Source organism: Tachyglossus aculeatus, chromosome 1 (assembly GCF_015852505.1).
Source record: "Tachyglossus aculeatus isolate mTacAcu1 chromosome 1, mTacAcu1.pri, whole genome shotgun sequence".
In the NCBI taxonomy this organism is placed as follows: domain Eukaryota; kingdom Metazoa; phylum Chordata; class Mammalia; order Monotremata; family Tachyglossidae; genus Tachyglossus; species Tachyglossus aculeatus.
Window position 1 is genome coordinate 80546079 of NC_052066.1, and position 19025 is coordinate 80565103.

The window sequence follows — 19025 nt, forward strand, 5'->3', positions numbered from 1 at the left end:
GTTTGACCTTGGACAAATCACTTCATTTCTCTGGGCCTAAGTTACCTCATCTGTAAAATAGGGATTAAGACTGTGAGCCGTATGTGGGACAGGGACTGCATCCAACCGATTTGCTTGTATCCACCCTAGTGCTTAGTACACACTTAGTAAGTGCTTAACAAATACAATAATAATAATGAAAAGAAAAAAAACAAAACATTAACTAAAAAGGAGAATTAATGAGAACTTTCAGTCCTTTGCCACCATTTGTAAAACATTTACACTTGAGGGTGAATTGCAGCAAAGATCAGCAATAATATATAAACAAAATCCAGATATAGAAATGAAAATCCAGATTGAAGAATTTTTTCTTATATCATAGGAAGGGAGGATAGTATTTAGGGCTTTATTGTAAATACAATGTTTTCTTTAAAAAAAGCGTACAGAACTACAGATGCACTCTGCTGTTTGGTCTGAGAATGACTCATGTTGGGCAAGTGGATAATATCAGTCAGCAGAGCCTCCTAAAATTCAATGCACAGATTCACTTTTGGAGAAACAAATCAAATGGCATATATGGCTTCATTTTAACATGATCTGGTGGTGTGATTTTTCTTAAAAAACCCTCTCTGTTTTCCCATAAAAGGCCCATCCTTTTCTAAGAATTCAGGCTCTAACCCTATCAATGTAGTATAAACTTGGGCCAGATCCCTCAAGGGACTAACCTAATTTCTACTTTAATTTCAGGCCTCTGAAGAGTTGCAAACTTCCCCACCGTCCTGACTTCCCACCAGAAGATGTTTACTTCTTCAAAGGATTTAGTCCTCAAGCTCTCTTTAACTAGAGTGATATTTTGATAGAAAAGAAAAACATGATTAAAATAACATTTTGTTCCAAAGCTCTCTTTAACTAGAGTGATATTTTGATAGAAAAGAGAGAGACATTATTTTAAAAAATCACTGGACACTTAAATACCTTATAACTATCTTTCAAAAGTACTTATAAAAAATATCCACCAGCAATGGAATGAAACTGGAATTTGGTAAGGGCAAAACTTTAAGTATTCCTTAGCAATTTAACTCTCAGTAAACTTAAAGAAAATCTATTTCATCCAAACTAATTGTAGGCTTTAACTTTCTTGGCAAATGTAACTTGTATAAGAAATGACCTTAAGCCCTCAATTAAAAAAAAAAAGATTTTAGTTTGTGAAAAGCTACGTCTACAAAAATGAATAGTCACTGAATCATTATTATTCTTGAAAATGAAAATGTCTAGTATGGGTGAGAATGTTTTGAAATCTGAATTAATATTGGAATGGATGCTAGAGGCAATTCTTTGCTTTAAACTATTATAATTACATGAACAAAAACAAAATGACATCCTTCTCCACATTACATTCAATTTGACCTTCAATAAGTATGAATTTAAGATTAGCCTAGTTTGAAAATAAAGTGAATTTTAAATAAAATTGTTTAGACTTTACCTTAGAAAAGTATTATTCATGTAAAATAAATTCACTGTATGATGTATGAATATTAAGGCTAGCTTCAGGTACTAAAACTTAGAACAGAAAATTATCTTACTTATAAAGTGTCTCTAATTCTATGCCAAGCAGAAAATATTTCAAGCATGTGCATTTAACAGCTTAGTTTTCAGAACAATCTCATCTGCTCTTAAAATATCTGGCTTTACAAAGATAGCTACTGGAGAATTTAAAAATGTGCTTCGTTCAACAAATAAATACCAAAGTCCTGATTGTGATATATGCTGAATTCCCGTATGTCCCATCATATGGTTTCACTTTTCCTGTCATCTCTTCAGGATGCTAAAATAACACCCCCTAATCAAGTGAAAGTAGCAACTGTGCTGCCAACTTCAATTGGTTTTTGGAAAGGTTTGTACAAAGCCAAAAAAGTAATAAAATCTGTTTGACTCTGTTGACACAATGGCATAAATATTACACATTCCAGGGTGGAATATTTAATTTAATGGAAGAAATATCATAAAATATTTGGTATGGGTGTTTTTATTCATTATTTTCCATTGTTATCTAACAAAGGACATTGCATAAGCAAAGCAGCATGGCTCATTGGAAAGAGCACAGGCTTTGGAGTCAGAGGTCATGGGTTCAAATCCTGGCTCCACTAATTATCATCTGTGTGACTTTGGGAAAGTCACTTCACTTCTCTGTGCCTCAGTTACCTCATCTGTAAAATGAGGATTAAGGCTGTGAGCCCCCCATGGGACAACCTGATCACCTTGTAACCTCTACAGTGCTTAGAACAGTGCTTTGCACATAGTAAGCTCTTAATAAATGCCATTATAATGTATTTATTTATTAAAACATTCAAGAGTAAGATTTACTAAATGAGCATGTAGAGTACATTATTGTTAAGGTCTGATGAGGGTCTGAGGCACTGAATCATAATGAAATAGTGATTCACCTAATTGCTGTATATCACTGCAACCTAGATTATTCCTAGAGTTTCAAAGATTTTTAAACTCCAGCAACACTAAGATTCACCTGTAGACATGGGCCAGAGGATCAACAAACTGATACTATCGAACAATTCTTTGAGGTTTTGGCAGCTACTGAAAATATGATGAAACTTTGAATTGCATCAATCATACTTAATTATAGGTATTTTTCACAGAAATTTGCATAATTGTTTGATTTCACCGTAATCACATGAATATATTTTTTTCTGAGCTAATCCAAAATGTACTAATGTTTCCAGTCTGGAGATAATTTATTTAAAAGAAAACAAATACCATGTCTTAAATCTGATCATGATAATGCTATTTGAAGTTGGGTCAATGTTAGTAAAATAATCTTAAAGCCTTGAGTTCACATCACTAGTTCTTGTTTTTAGCAGTCAAAATGAATGAGTTCCTGCCTGTAGTGGTAATAACAATATTCATTGAACACCCACTGGATAGAATTAACTGCATTGAGAGGTTACATACTCCCTGTCCACAAGGAGCTTACACTATTTTAGGAAAAAAAAACTCTGGTAACATGAATAAGATGGGAATAGCACCCAATCAATAATATGGAAACACTGAGTCTGATGATCTTCATTCTGAGGGTGCAGTTATATGATCATCCTCAGTAATGACAAAAAAAAGACAACTTTGACATATCAGCTGTAACTCTGGGGACCAGTAGAATGGCCCTCATTGGAAAATTCAAGATCACTATTTTACAAATTGTCTCAGTTTATTGTTTGTGCTTGAGTGGAACACCCTCTTCTTCTGGAAATGTTATCCAACCTTGGCTTCACTAACTCTGTCCTCCCCTGATTCTCTGGCTGTTCATTCTCTGTCTCCTTCATGGGCTCCTCCTCTGCCTCCCACCTCCTAACTGTGAGGGTCCCTCAAGGTTCAGTTCTGGGTCCCCTTCTATTCTCCATCTACACTCACTCCCTTGGAGAACTCATTCACTCCCATGGCTTCAACTACCCTCTATGTGCAGATGATACTCAAATGTACATCTCTTCCCATGTCTCTCTCTCTCTCTCTCTCCAGGCTCACATCTCCTCCTGCCTTCAAGACATCTCTACTTGTATGTCCTCCCTTCATCTCAAACTTAACACATATGAAACATAGCTTATCTTCCCACCCAAACCCTGTCTAATAATAATAATAATGATGGTATTTGTTAAGCGCTTACTATGTGCAAAGCACTGTTCTAAGAACTGGAGGGATACAAGGTAATCACGTTGTCCCACGTGGGGCTCACAGTCTTCATCCCCATTTTTACAGATGAGGTAACTGAGGCACAGAGAAGTTAAGTGGCTTTCCCAAGGTCACATACCAGACAAGTGGCAGAGCCGGGATTCGAACCCTTGACCTTTGACTCCCAAGCCCGTGCTCTTTCCACTGTGCCACACTGCTTCTCTGCTTCTCTGTCTACTCCTTGACCTTCATATCACTGTAGATGGCAGCATCATACTACCATCATACCCCCTCCTACCTCACCTCCCTTCTCTCCTTCTACAGCCCAGCCCGCACCCTCCGCTCCTCCGCTGCTAATCTCCTCACCGTACCTCGTTCTGGCCTGTCCCGCCATCGACCCCAGGTCCACGTCATCCCCCAGGCCTGGAATGCCCTCCATTCCCACATCCGCCAGGCTAGCTCTCTTCCTCCCTTCAAGGCCCTGCTGAGAGCTCACCTCCTCCAGGAGGCCTTCCCAGACTGAGCCCCTTCCTTCCTCTCCCCCTCGTCCCCCTCTCCATCCCCTCCATCTTACCTCCTTCCCTTCCCCACAGCACCTGTATATATGTATATATGTTTGTACATATTTATTCCTCTATTTATTTATTTATTCATTTTACTTGTACATATCTATTCTATTTATTTTATTTTGTTAGTATGTTAGGTTTTGTTCTCTGTCTCCCCCTTTTAGACTGTGAGCCCACTGTTGGGTAGGGACTGTCTCTATATGTTGCCAATTTGTACTTCCCAAGCACTTAGTACAGTGCTCTGCACATAGTAAGCGCTCAATAAATACGATTGATGATGATGATGATCATACTTCCCGTGACACAAGCTCATACACGTGACATTATCCTTGACTCCTCTCTCTCATTCAACCCACATATACAGTCTGTCACCAAATCCTGTCAGTCCCACCTTCACAACATCGTTAAAATCCACTCTTTCCTTTTCATCCAAACTGCTACCATTTTAATCCAATCCATACTATCCCACCTAGAATTCATCCTCCTTGCTGACCTCCCAACCTCCTGTATCTCCCCAATCCAGTCCATACTTCACGCTGCTACCCAGATCATCTTTCTATAGAAACATTCAGGACATATCAGAGCAGCTTAATGGAAAGTGCACAGGCTTGGGAGTCAGAGGTCATGGGTTCCAATCCAATCTCTGCCACTTGTCAGCTGTGTGACTTTGGGCAAGGCACTTAACTTCTCTGTGTCTCAGTTACCTCATCGTAATAATAATGTTGGTATTTGTTCAGCGCTTACTATGTGCCAAGCACTGTTCTAAGCACTGGGGGGAATTCAAGGTAATCAAGGTTGTCCCACGTGGGGCTCACAGTCTTAATCCCCATTTTACAGATGAGGGAACTGAGGTACAGAGAAGTTAAATGACTTGCCCAAAATCACATAGCTGACAAGTAGTGGAGCTGGGAATCGAACCCATGACTTCTGACTCCCAAGCCTGGACTCTTTCCACTGATCCATGCTGCTTCTCTATCAAATGGGGATTCAGACTGTGAGCCCCATGTGGGACAACCTGATTACCTTGTGTCTACCCCAGTACTTAGAACAGTGCTTGGCACATATAAGCACTTAACAAATACTATCATTATAATTATTATATTACCCACCTCCTCAAAAATCTCCAGTGGTTGCCTATCCATCGCCATACCAAACAAAAAGCAGCATGGCTCAATGGAAAGAGCACGGTCATGGGTTTAAATCCCGGCTCCGCCAATTGTCAGCTGTGTGACTGACTTTGGGCAAGTCACTTAACTTCTCTGGGTCTCAGTTACCTCATCTGTAAAATGGGGGTTAAGACTGTGAGCCCCCCCATGGGACAACCTTGTACCCTCCACAGCACTTAGAACAGTGCTTTGTACATAGTAAGTGCTTAATATATGCCATTATTAGATGCCATTATTAAAAACTCCTCACCATTGGCTTTAAAGCACTCCATCACCTTGCCCTCTCCTAAATCACATCACTTCCCTCCTTCTACAACCCAAGCCACTCCTCTGGTGCTATTCTTCTCACTGTACTTACATCTCTCCTTTCTCTCTGTTGCAACATTGCCAAGATCCACCCTTTCCTCTCCATCCCAACTGCTACCCTGCTCATTCAAGCTCTCATCCTATCCCGTCTGGACTACTGCATCAGCCTTCTCTCTGATCTCCCATCCTCGTGTCTCTCTCCACTTCAATCCATACTTCATGCTGCTGCCCGGAAACGCTCTGGGCATATCACTCCCCTCCTCAAAAATCTCCAGTGGCTACCAATCAATCTGAGCATCAGGCAGAAAGTCCTCACCCTGGACTTCAAGGCTGTCCATCACCTCGCCCCCTCCTACCTCACCTCCCTTCTCTCCTTCTACTGCCCAGCCCGCACCCTCCGCTCCTCCACCGCTAATCTCCACACCGTACCTCGTTCTCGCCTGTCCCGCCATCGACCCCCGGCCCACGTCATCCCCCGGGCCTGGAATGCCCTCCCTCTGCCCATCCGCCAAGCTAGCTCTCTTCCTCCCTTCAAGGCCCTGCTGAGAACTCACCTCATCCAGGAGGCCTTCCCAGACTGAGCCCCTTCCTTCCTCTCCCCCTCGTCCCCCCTCCATCCCCCCATCTTACCTCCTTCCCTTCCCCACAGCACCTATATATATGTATATATGTTTGTACATATTTATTACTCTATTTATTTATTTATTTTATTTGTACATATCTATTCTATTTATTTTATTTTGTTAGTATGTTTGGTTTTGTTCACTGTCTCCCCCTTTTAGACTGTGAGCCCACTGTTGGGTAGGGACTGTCTCTATATGTTGCCAATTTGTACTTCCCAAGTGCTTAGTACAGTGCTCTGCACATAGTAAGCACTCAATAAATACGATTGATGATGATGATGATGATGACCCTTGGCCCACATCCTGCCTCTGGCCTGGAACACTGTTCCTCCTTAAATCTGCAAGACAATTACTCTCCCTTGCTTCAAAGCCTTACTGAGGCACATCTCTTCCAAGTGGCCTTCCCAGACTAAGCCACATCCTTCCTCATCTCCCACTCCCTTCTGTGTCACCCTGATTTGCTCCCTTTGTTCTTCTCCATCTCCCCCAGCCCATCCTCAGTTATTCGTTTCTGCACAGTCACTGAAAGTGATAGCTGACATTTGTTGTACTGAGTACTTAAAATGAGATTTTATCACCTTCCCAGCAGTAATCCTTCTCATTTGCAGAGATACAATGGAAGGGATGAAGAAACAGTTCTGCTAGCACTGTCAGCAGTAAAGCTTTAGAAATGTAAGTACAGCTCAGAATCTACCTGAAGGTTGTTTCTCCTCCTCTATTGCTCTAATCTTATTTGTTCTCAGTTTCTTAGGCCTTATTTTTCATTTGTTAAAAATAATTAATCATATAATAGTATTTATTGAGCACGTGTGCAGAGCACTATACTAAGTACTATGGTACAATAGAGTTGTTAACATATTTCCTGCCCTCAAAGAACTAAAGAGTCAAACAGAGGAGACAGACTTTAATATAAATTATAGGTAAGGGAAGCAACCAAATATAAGAATATGTACATAGCCAAAAATTATTTTCTCTCATTTTAACCATGATCCTAATTTTTCAAGTTTGAGGCCACTGAATTCTTATGTTTCTTTTCCAGTCATAGTTTTTAAACTCTTCTTCCTGTTCTTCATTTGTTCTTACCTTTAACTTTACCTAGAACACCTCTGTGTTATTAGATTTTTATCTACCAATAAAGTCTTCTCAGTGGCTCAGTCTGCATCATATCAAATTTTATTTTTCCTTTGCCCAATCGAAAAAGAGACTAAAACTTATCATCATAGCTTTTCTAGGTATGACATAAGGTACCCAGAAATACACTATGTAAAGAAGACCCTCAAGAATACTTGCACAGGACTTGTCAGGTGTAAACATAAAACATTTTTCATTTCCTCAGCATATTCAGTGCTTCCCCCTCACCCCCACTTCCCCAAACCTCTAAGAAGAAAATGTTTCAGGGACTCTCATTCATAGGTAAAAGCAGAGCAGGCTAGTGGAAAGAGCACAGCCCTGGGAGTTAGGAAACCAGGATTTTAATCCCATCCCTGCCACTTTCCAGCTGTATAAACTTGGACAAGTCCTTCAGCCTCACTGTGTCTCAATTTCCTCATCTTTAAAATTGGGGTTCTCCATCCTAGTTAAAACTTGATCCCCATGTTGGGCAAGAAGCTCGTTGCAGGCAGGTAATGTGTCTCTTTATTGGTGCATTGTACTCTTCCAAGAAACTAGTACAGCAATCTGCACATGGTAAGCGCTCAATAAATACGACTGACTGTGCTCAACCTGATGATCTTGTACCTATCACTTTTAATGCAGTACTTGGAACATTTTAAGGTGTTAAGTACTTTTTTAACATTGTTCTTCTTCTTATTATTATAGTATTACTGCCATCAGGAAGCTTCATCTTTGAGAGTATCTTGGACACTCATGAAGTAGCAACAATTTGGGGTAGGGGCAAGGTTAGGTGAGGAAGACAGTCCTGAAAGGGCCAGGACTGGCCTTAGTCCAACCCAAGCAGCTGCCCACAACCCAATTTCTATCTGTTTCTGACCTGAAATGAGACCATATCAAACCAGAAATCAATCTGGGCCTCACTTGCAGATTTCAATACCAGAAGCTGCTGGATATTGTAATTCATACTGACAGATTTGTCTTAGACGTCTAGAGTATTAGCACACAATGGAACTAGTGTTGTATATTCGAAACAATCAGAAATCCATGGCAAAATAGGTCCAATAATGTTAGATGGTCCCAGAGATTTATTCTACCCTATGTTGATTTGAGTCAGTAAAAGCATTTTGTGTTTGTAAATTCATCTCCCAAAATATCTGTCCCTTGCACTTGAGATTTGCTTGCAGTAGGCATTCAGTAAATTCTTTTTGATAGTGATAATGACGATGGTAGCTCCTTTTTAGTATGCCAACTGTAATGAAACTGCAAATCAATCACTTAATAATAATAATCATGGTATTTGTTAAGCACTTACTATATTCCAGGCACTGTTCTAAGCACTGGGGTTTATATAAGAAAACCAGGTTGGACACAGTCCCTTTCCCACAAAGTGCTCACAGTCTTAATCCCCATTTTACAGATGAGGAAACTGAGGCCCAGAGAATAATAATAATAATAATAATAATGATAATAATAGTGATGTTTTTTGTTAAGCACTTCCTATGTGCCAAGCACTGTTCTAAGCACTGGGGGAGATACAAGATAATCAGGTTGTCCCATGTGGGGCTCAAGTGAAGTGACTTGCCCAAAATCACACAACAGACAAGTGACAGAGCCAGAATTAGAACCCATTACCTTCTGACTCTCAGGCCCAGGCTCTATCCACTATGCCCATTACTGTTGAGCAGATTCTCTATATTTACTGCGTTCCCATCAGTCTCCAAAAACTGGGAACATGCTTTTCCAAAGATTACAGCTTGGTGTTTGATCATCTCCAAGGGTATCTTGTTTTCAGAGTATGAATAATGAAATTGCATGTTATCCATAGCACAGATGGCATTGTATGTTTACTGCCCTAAAATTTTAGTAAATCAAGAAGTAATTCATCACATTTGATTATGAAATGAGTTGAAAGCTCTCTGGATTTATTCAGAAACTTAAGCTCTGCAGAAACAGCAGGGAAGCAGAATGGGCTAGTGGATAAAGCACAGGCCTGGGAGTCAGAAGATCACGGGTTTAATCCTGGCTCCTCCACTTGCCTGATGTGTGACCTTGGGAAAGTCATTTAACTTCTTTTTGCCTCAGTTACCTCATCTATAAAATGGAGATTGAGACTGTGAGCTCCATGTGGGACCTCGACTGTGCTCGATCCAATATGCTTGTATCCACCCTAGCACTTAATACAGTGCCTGGCACATAGTCAGTGCTTAACAATAACATAATTATTCATTATTATTATTATTTTCAAAATATCTTCATGCCTGCATGCAGGTCACCTAGAGGGAGAGGTGAATTTAGGATTTGGGTTGTCTCAGAACAGAATATAAACAAATAGGAATACCCTGACCTCTATTTCGCTTATGAGAGGCATCTGCAGGAGAGAGTGGGGGGTGTTAAATTCCTGAAGCTAAAATAATTTCACTCAGGTTGTCCATCCGAGCATTTGCACCTTTTTATTCATAGAGGAAGCCCTCTTCAGGGTGGTAAAAGGAAGAGTAGGGTACCTGCTCTTGTCCACACCTGTCCACATGTTTTGTTTTTGGTCTGTCTCCCCCTTCTAGACTGTGAGCCCATTGTTGGATAGGGACCATCTCTATATGTTGCCGATTTGTACTTTCCAAGCACTTAGTACAGTGCTCTGCACACAGTAAGTGCTCAATAAATACAATTGAATGAGTGAATGAATGAATGTTTATAAAATAACAGCTAGGGCAACTGATCCTCACACTCTGAAGCAAAATAGACCCACCAAATGTAACCGTGGGCCTGAGGCAACTGCTTCTTTAGTCCAGTGAATCCAATGACTCTGGGCATGTTAAATGGCCCATTAGAAAATAATTCACAGAATTTGTGTTATGTTCGTTTTATCTGGCGACGTCAGAGAATAAGACATATAAGAAGTTTTTCAGTTCTATCTTCATGCCACTAAAATCCATCATTTCCTCTCCATTCAAACTGCTACTTTCCTGATACAGTAAAATTTTAGTAAAGGAGAAGAAGAAGAATGAAGGAGGTTAGAGATGAGACTCATTATATCCCACCTTGACTATTGCATCAGCCTCTTATCTCTCCCCATTCTAGCCTGTACTCGTTTTGTTGCCTGAAGAGTTTTTCTAAAAAAAAATTCAATCCAGGTTTCTCCACCCCTCAAGAACCTCCACTGGTTGCCCATCCACCTCCAACATCCAAGGGAAACTCTTTACCGTCATCTTTAAAGTTCTCAATCAACCCTCTCCCTCCTACCTTACCTCCCTGATTTCCACCCCATCTGCACAGTTTGCTCCTCTAATGCCACCTTACATATTATACCTCAATCTTATCTATCTCACTGCTAACCTCTTGCCCTCACCCTCCCTCTACCCTCACCTTCATATACTACAGACCACCACTTTGTCCACCTTTAAAGCCTTATAAAGCCTCCACCTTGTATCCCCCCAGCACTTAGAGCAGTGCTTGGCACATAGTAAGCACTTAACAAATGCCATCATTATTATTATTATTATAAAAATCACATTCTCTGAGTGGTCTTCCCCTAAACCCTTGCGTTCCCTACACGCTCTTTCTTCTGTATCATATATGCATCCGTGCCTTTGAAATACTGGATAGGCACTCCACCCTGGGCCCCACAGTATTTAGGGACTTATCTGTAATTTATTTTTATGTCTGTTCCCCCAATAGAGTGTAAGTTCCTGTGGGCAGGGAATGTCTCAATCAACTCTGTTGTATGGATCATCTCCCAAATGCCTAGTACAGTTCTCTTCACAGAGGAAGTGCTCAAAGAATACCACTGATTAAAGAAATTTGATACTAGTATATTTTAATCCTAATCCAATTTATTTCATCTATGCTCCTACGGAAGGTTTATTTTTCCTCTGAGATTGCCTTTGAGGGCAATTCTGATTAGCCTCAAAGTAAGTCTGCATGATAGATAGTTACTGTTTGAGGTTGCGGTTGGCCTTGCATTCCTTTCTTTCTCTCCGTCCCAGCTCTGCTACTAACTAGTCTTGACTTTTAGAAAATCCTGAGTGGAAGATTAGGGTTTAAAGTTCAGAAAAATCTCCTAAGACAGTCTGAGAATCAGATGGTCATGCACATGCCTAGCTTCCTGGGTCTATCAACATTACCCTCCAAAATGCCCACTCTGTCCGCCACAGCACAATCCCAGCTAATGTTTACTTGACGCTTAATGCTAGTTTTACCACTGAAAATTTGGGCAAAACCCATTATTTTCTACTGAGGAAAAAAAACTTCAAAATAGTCTTCTGGCCCATGCAGAACTAGCTAATATAGTGAGGCTGTGGGAAGAAAGGAAAATAGAGTAAGGGAGGCCAAGTAAGGAGGAAAGAAATCAAAGAAAGAAGGAGTTTAGAGATGAAAATTCAATTAAAAATCCCAACCTGAAACTTGCCTGCCTCAGCTATGAAACAAAGTGAGTGTGTGTGTGTGTGTGTGCGCGCATGCACAAAAGCCCTACTGAGCGCTCACCTCCTCCAGGAGGCCTTCCCAGACTGAGCCCCCTTTGTTCTCTCCTCCTCCCCACCCCCCCCACCCTACCTACTTCCCCTCCCCACAGCACTTGTATACATCTGTACAGATTTATTACTCTGTCTATTTTACTTGTACATATTTACTATTCTATTTATTTGGTTAATGATGTGCATATAGCTATAATTCTATTTGTTCTGCTGATTTTGACATCTGGCTACTTGTTTTGTTGTCTGTCTCCCTCTTCTAAACTGTGAGCCTGTTGTTGTATAGGGACCGTCTCTATATGTTGCCAACTTGTACTTCCCAAGCACTTAGTACAGTGCTCTGCACACAGTAAGCGCTCAATAAATACGATTGAATGAATGAATGAATATGTGTACTGGGGGGTGGAAGGGGGAGGAACAATGATGAATTTATGAAAATTCAGGACTTTTTTGCATCCCATTGAAGTCCTCCCATGTTGCATTATATTGAAATTTCTTAGGAATTGACAGAAATTTAGAATGCATTCTGTTCAACTAATAATACTTTAGAACAGTGTATCACCTTGTTACTATTGTATGCCCTATTCAACATAATGCATTCATTCATTCATTCAATGGTATTTACTGAGTGCTTACTGTGTGCAGAGCACTGTACTAAGAGCTTGGAAAGCACAATTCGGCAACAAATAAAGACAATCCCTACCCAACAACGGGCTCACGGTCTAGAAGGGGGAAGACAGACAACAAAACAAGTAGACAGGTATTAATAGCATCAATATAAATAAATAGAATTATAGATATATAAACATCTTTAATGAAATTAAGAGAATAATAAATATGTACATATATACACAAGTGCTGTGGAGTGGGGAGGGGGTAGGACAGAGGGAGGGAGTTGGAATAATGGGGACAGGAGGAGGAGCAGAGGAAAAGGGGGGCTTAGTCTGAGAAGGCCTCCTGGGGGAGGTGAGCTTTCAGTAGGGCTTTGAAGTGTGCTGCTTTGGCAGATGTGAGGAGTTCTGAGAAGTAATGAGTTCTCCGGTTATTCTGTAGAATTATCTGGATAATTTCAACATAATCTGTCAATGATGTTCATTTAAATGTTTCAAATCTTCCCATATATGTGCAAATTTAACTTACATGGACTTCACTTTCTTGGAAATGATTCCTGGAACAATAATTCCAACATGAGCCTTAATGTTGTACTATGAAATCATTTTAAATATGATTGGAAAGCTCTGAAACCAGCCGAGAACACTTAGGAATAACTCCCCAAACAATGTCATTTAAGTAATTGAGAAATTCATTTTGTTACCTTCTTTTACTGTTCAAATTTGTAGAAACAGTACTCATAAATGACTGAGTTTCCATCATTGCTGCAGCTTCTACCACAGTGTCAGGTATCTGCTTCAATTCTCTTACTTTGGGTGGCCCACACACTTTATTTACCTGTTGCAAAAAAAAATAGAAAAGAAAATAGAAAAAATAAAATAGTAGAAAATGACATAGAATATTCAAGAGATTAATACTATTTGTAGTATTTGTTCAGCGACTACTTATCGTGTGCCAGGCACTGGACTAAACGCTGGGACAGATACAAGCGAATCGAGTTGGACACAGTCCCTGTCCCCCATGAGGCTCACAGTCTTCATCTCCATTTTACAGATGAGGTAACTGAAGCTCAAAGACTTACCCAAGGTCACACAGCCAATGAATGGAGGAGGTGGGATTGGAACCCAGGTCCCTTTGACTTCCAGGTTTGGGCTCTACCACTATGTCACACTTCTAGGAATGTATCTTGAAAGTATCTTGATGCAAATTGCCAATTTGCCTCTTAGAGGATTAACTGACAACCCATTAAAACTTTCTATCCCTGTAAAGCTATTTCATTTCCTTTTGAGACTTAATTAACCTAAAAAAATTACAGAAAAGAGTAACCTAAAAGATCTTTAAGCTTCTTCATCCTAAAGTTAGCCTAAACTAGCTTTCTTATTACATGAAATTTTTTTCAGAGTGCTATTAAAGTCCCATTAATCTTCACCCTAGAGCAATGGGGGATGTAGTAGAAAATGATCAATCTTGAGAAATGGTGAGGTGGAAGCTAATGTTCTATTCTATGAAATTGGGGAAGCAAGTAATAAACTCTCCTTGAATTCTGTGGCTTAAGATACATGAACAAAGATTAATCACTTCCAACTAGCAGTCCTCCCCAGACAGCGAAAAATAGGAAGGGGCTGATCAAGAGAGCAGAGGTTTTCCCATGCTCAGGCCCTATATGCTTAATCCCCAGAGGAAGAGCATTTTGCAGGAATGTTTTGGTGCACCAGGCCCAGCTGCTGATCTTCAGCTGATCCCTATTAAGCCTTCTCCTTGCTGTTCAGGAAAGGGCAATCATTCAAATGGAATGCACCTAATAGTCTAGACAAAGAATGTTCTCTTTCAAATGCAATTTAGCAGAGTAATAAGAGACCCCTTTCGAGTGATTCCTTATATAGTGAAATCCCAAATTTTGACAAAGGATTATAGAAAACACTGACAGAATCCCCATGCAGATCAATGTAATTCACAATCAATGAAATGACACTTACTGAAGATTTCTGTTACTGGCAGGAAGCACATCTATTTCCTAAACATATCTCTGATCACTAACAGAATTGAAACTAACCTCTCTTGTACCTTGAAATAACTCTATTCCTAGAGCTCACGATCAGAAGACTCTTCTTAATATATCCTCAAATCTCATCTTTGTTTATTAAGTGAGCTTTTCCTACACTGTTACTAATGTGTAAATTATTCCCTAAAGATGTTGTTATAAACTGACATTTGATCATGATATTAGGCTAGACAAACAAAATGTTTTCCCTTTATCTTCATTTGTATTTCCTATGGTACAGTGTTCATGTCATTTTAAAAATTCCAAATTTAATACACATAAAGGAATCCTAATCACGATAGATAAGCAACAACGTAATAACCTTTCATTCCTTATGATGCTGAACTTCAAATATATATATATATATATATATATATATATATATATATATATATAAGGCCCTTTTTCCTCTTCCATACAGCAGTGAGACACCCACGAAGTGGTGGAGCATTACAGTATCTATAAAACCCTCACTCAATAAGCACTTAGTACAGTGCTCTGCACAAGGTAAATGCTCAATAAATATGATTCAATGAATTATTCCTAGTTGCCTCGTGCCTGGTATACACTGATGTAAGAGACTTAAAATCTGGACATCGCCTTCCACCTATGCACACTGTTCAATTTAATGAGCAACGTTTTTAGCAAAGGTGAGGAGCAGATTTCTCACATCTAGTTTTATTCACTTTTTTAGGATATTTGTTAAGCACTTACTATGTATCAGGCAATATACTAAATGCTGGAATACATACAAGCTAATCAGGTTGAACACAGTCCCTGTCCCACATAGGGTGCACAGACTTAATCCTGTTTTACAGATGGGGTAACTGAGGTGCAGATAAGCTTCTCACTCATGCCAGAATCACATCAGCTCTGAACTGGGACTTTCAAATGAAAATCAGCTATAATCAATCAATCGTGGCACTGTGCTACGTGCTTAAGAGAGCACAATATGACAGAATTAGCAGACACAATCCCTGCCCAAGATTAGCTTACAGTCTAGAGGAATCAGTGATGAGAAATGAACCTTACTATTAGTACAGGCCTTGAAGTTACCATTTCAAATTAAATGCCTTGGATTGAATTTATATTAGTCCACTTAAACTACCCATTTCATTTGGACATCACACAGCACATGACGGTGAAATGGACACCTGGATGCGCTTAGTCCAGTGCTCTGCACACAGTAAGTACTCAATAAATACGATTGAGTGAATGAATGAATAATGAAAACGTTATATTCTAGACTTTTGAATGGGCCTATTTTTGGACATAGTGGGTATAGTGGATGTTCTATTCCTTATATCAGAGGATATTCCATAGATTTGGGTGGAGAGTAAACTTGGGTTTATTTTACTGTGGAAAGGAGATGAATAATTCCCCTACTTCTACAAGTAGGAAGGGAAAAAAACACAATGGGACTTCAGTAAAGCACAACAGCAGGATAAGACACGTGAAATAGGAAAGATACTGAGGGAGGATTTGTTTCAAAGAGCCTACCTAAGTCACAAATAAACAGCTGTGTATGAACTCTTAGTTCTGTTCTCTGGAAATCAGATAACTGAAGAATCATTTCTCCTAGTCACCTGTCTCCTTCTCAAAATCAATAGTATTAGTACAGCTCTCTGCACAATAAATACTCAAAAATTACCATTGATTGAATACTCGGTAACTTTCTTAGGTAACTTAAAAGCTGAATCCATGCTGCCCCTGCAGAAGTATTTAGGTTTCTTTCAAGGGCAAAGACCACAGTGCTCCAAAGTTTTCCTTTCTGTTACAATTGTTTACATTTTCCTTATACTTGCAAGTAGTTTCGAATGAAAAAAACCCAAGTACCAAGGTAGTCAATTTATAGGAATGAACAAAAGTTGGGGAAATTTATTTAAAAGTAAAAGCTTGGTTCTATCTTTCTTCTTTCAATTGTGTATATACATCTGTAATGGTATTCATCATGTTAAGCATCACATCAAAATTGACGTATGCTAATGTGATACAAAGATGATTTTGTCATTATCCGGACAGAAAGGACTCTCTGCTTTCCCGATAGAGTTATTTTCTTTTAAACCCAACTATTCCATCCAAACAAGCAACTCGTAATAATCTTTTACTTCATATCATCTTTGACAGTCTCACACCTTCACTCAAAATATCTCTCAAACTTGCCTGCCTTTCCCTGCACAAAAGGAGATTTGAAACCTAACCGTATCATAATTTTTTAAATCTTACCTGAAGTTTCTTTGCCTACCTTAAGTCTCTCCCTTTTCTACCATATGCTCTTCTGTGCCTGTTTGTAGTATTAATAGTAATAATAATAATAATAGTAACTGTGGTATTTGTTAAGCACTATATGCCAGGCACTATACAAAGAACTAGAGTAGATACAAGGTAATTGGGTAGGATACAATCCCTGTCCCACATAGGACTCACAGTCTTAATCCCCATTTTGCAGATGGAGGCACAGAGAAATGAAGTAACTTGCCCAAGGTCACACAGCAGACAGGTGGAGGACCGTAACCTTGGTGTCATCTTTGACTCCGCTTTCTCGTTCACCTCTCACATCCAATCCATCACCAAAACCTGCCAGGCTTACCTCCGCAACATCACCAAGATCCGCCCTTTCCTCTCTATCCAAACTGCCTCCTTGCTGGTTCAATCTTTCATCCTATCCCGACTGGATTACTGAATCAGCCTCCTTTCTGATCTCCCATCCTCCTGTCTCTCCCCGCTTCGGTCTATACTTCATGCTGATGCCCGGCTCATCTTTGCGTAGAAACGCTCTGGGCGTGTTACTCCCCTCCTCAAAAATCTCCAACAGCTGCCAGTCAACCTACGCAACAAACAAAAACTCCTCACTCTCGGCTTCAAGGCTCTCTATCTCCTCGCCCCCTCCCACCTCACCTCCCTTCTCTCCTTCTACAGCCCAGCCCGCACCCTCTGCTCCTTTGCCATTAACCTCCTCACTATACCTCCTTTTTTCCTGTCCCGCCCTCGACCCCTGGCCCATGTCCTCCCCCTGGCCTGGAATGCCCTCCCTCCACACATTGGCCAAGCTAGCTCTCTTCGTCCCTTCAAAGCCCTACTGAGAGCTCACCTCCTTCAGGAGGCCTTCCCAGACTGAGCCCCTTTTTTCCTCTCCTCCTCCCCATCACCCCCACCCTATGTCCTCCCCCCCCCCAGCACCTGTATATATGTTCGTACATATTTATTACTCTATTTATTTTACTTGTACATATTTACTATTCTATTTATTTTGTTAATGATGTGCATCTAGCTTTATTTCTATTTATTCTGATGACTTGACACCTGTCCACATGTTTTGTTTTGTTGTCTGTCTCCTCCTTCTAGACTGTGAGCCCATTGTTGGGTAGCGACCGTCTCTATATGTTGCCAACTTGTACTTCCCAAGTGCTTAGTACAGTGCTCTGCACACAGGAAGTGCTCAATAAATACAATTGAATGAATGAATGAATGAATGAGGAATCAGGATTAGAACCCAGGTCGTTCTGACTCCCAGGCATGTACTCTATCCACTAGGCAATTCTGCTTCTCTTGTAAACTGCTTCAATGGAAGAAGAGTGTGAGAGTGACTGTGTGTATTTGGACTGCCCATGGCCCCACCAGGAAAGGGACGGACACCATAATAGACCACAGAACTGGACACAAATATGCCGAGCAGGCCCTCCTAGAGAAGCAGCATAGTGTAGTGAATAGAAATGGGCCTGGGATTCAGCGGGTCATGGGTTCTAATCTCGGCCCCGCCACTTGTCTTCTGTGTGACCTTGGGCAAGTCACTTCACTTCTCCGTGCCTCAATTTCCTCTTTTGCAAAATGGGGATAAAGACTGTGAGCCCTATGTGGAATAGGGACTGTGTCCAACCTGATTAGCTTGTATCCACTCCAGTGCTTAGAATGGTGCCTGGCACACAATAAGCAACAAGTACCATCATTGTTATTATTACTATTATTATTATTATTAGAACTTGGGAAAGTCCTCACAGGCCAGTCAGGAATAATGGAAGGTGGTCCACCCGTTCAAGAGCTGAGAGTTATCAGTGATAGTAAAATAACAGCAGTAATAACTATGGTATTTGCTAAATGCTTATTATGAGCCAAACTTTGTACTAAGGCTGAGGATGAGACAAGATAAGCAGGTCAGACATACTACCTGCCCCATATGCGACTTCCTGGTTGTAACACTGTTAACATTTTCAAGCAGTGACAGTGCTGGCAGTGTCCTGAGACCTTGCTGACAGTGTCTTGAGACCTGAAAGAGTTGAGACAACTTCCTGCCTGAAGAATCTCCTACTTGACCCCCAAGTATTAGCCTAGTTCAGGGAAAGTCTTGGTCAATCCCAGGATTTATGACATTTGTGCTGCCAGTTCTCTAATAGCTTAATTATATCCATATGCATGATCCAGTCGATATTTTGCTTTCTGCTGCTCCCTAAGGGTAGAAGTAATGTCTTCTCAGC

General features: G+C 40.4%; 1 protein-coding gene across 1 annotated transcript in view; it reads right to left on the reverse strand.

Moving 5' to 3' along the window:
- LOC119926909 (glypican-5-like) overlaps positions 1-19025 on the reverse strand; it is a 931977-nt gene that overhangs the window by 600877 nt on the left and 312075 nt on the right. The window contains exon 4 of the mRNA XM_038745374.1: positions 13216-13349. Within this exon, the coding sequence (XP_038601302.1) occupies positions 13216-13349 (134 nt within the window). The remainder of the gene's footprint in view (positions 1-13215; positions 13350-19025) is intronic.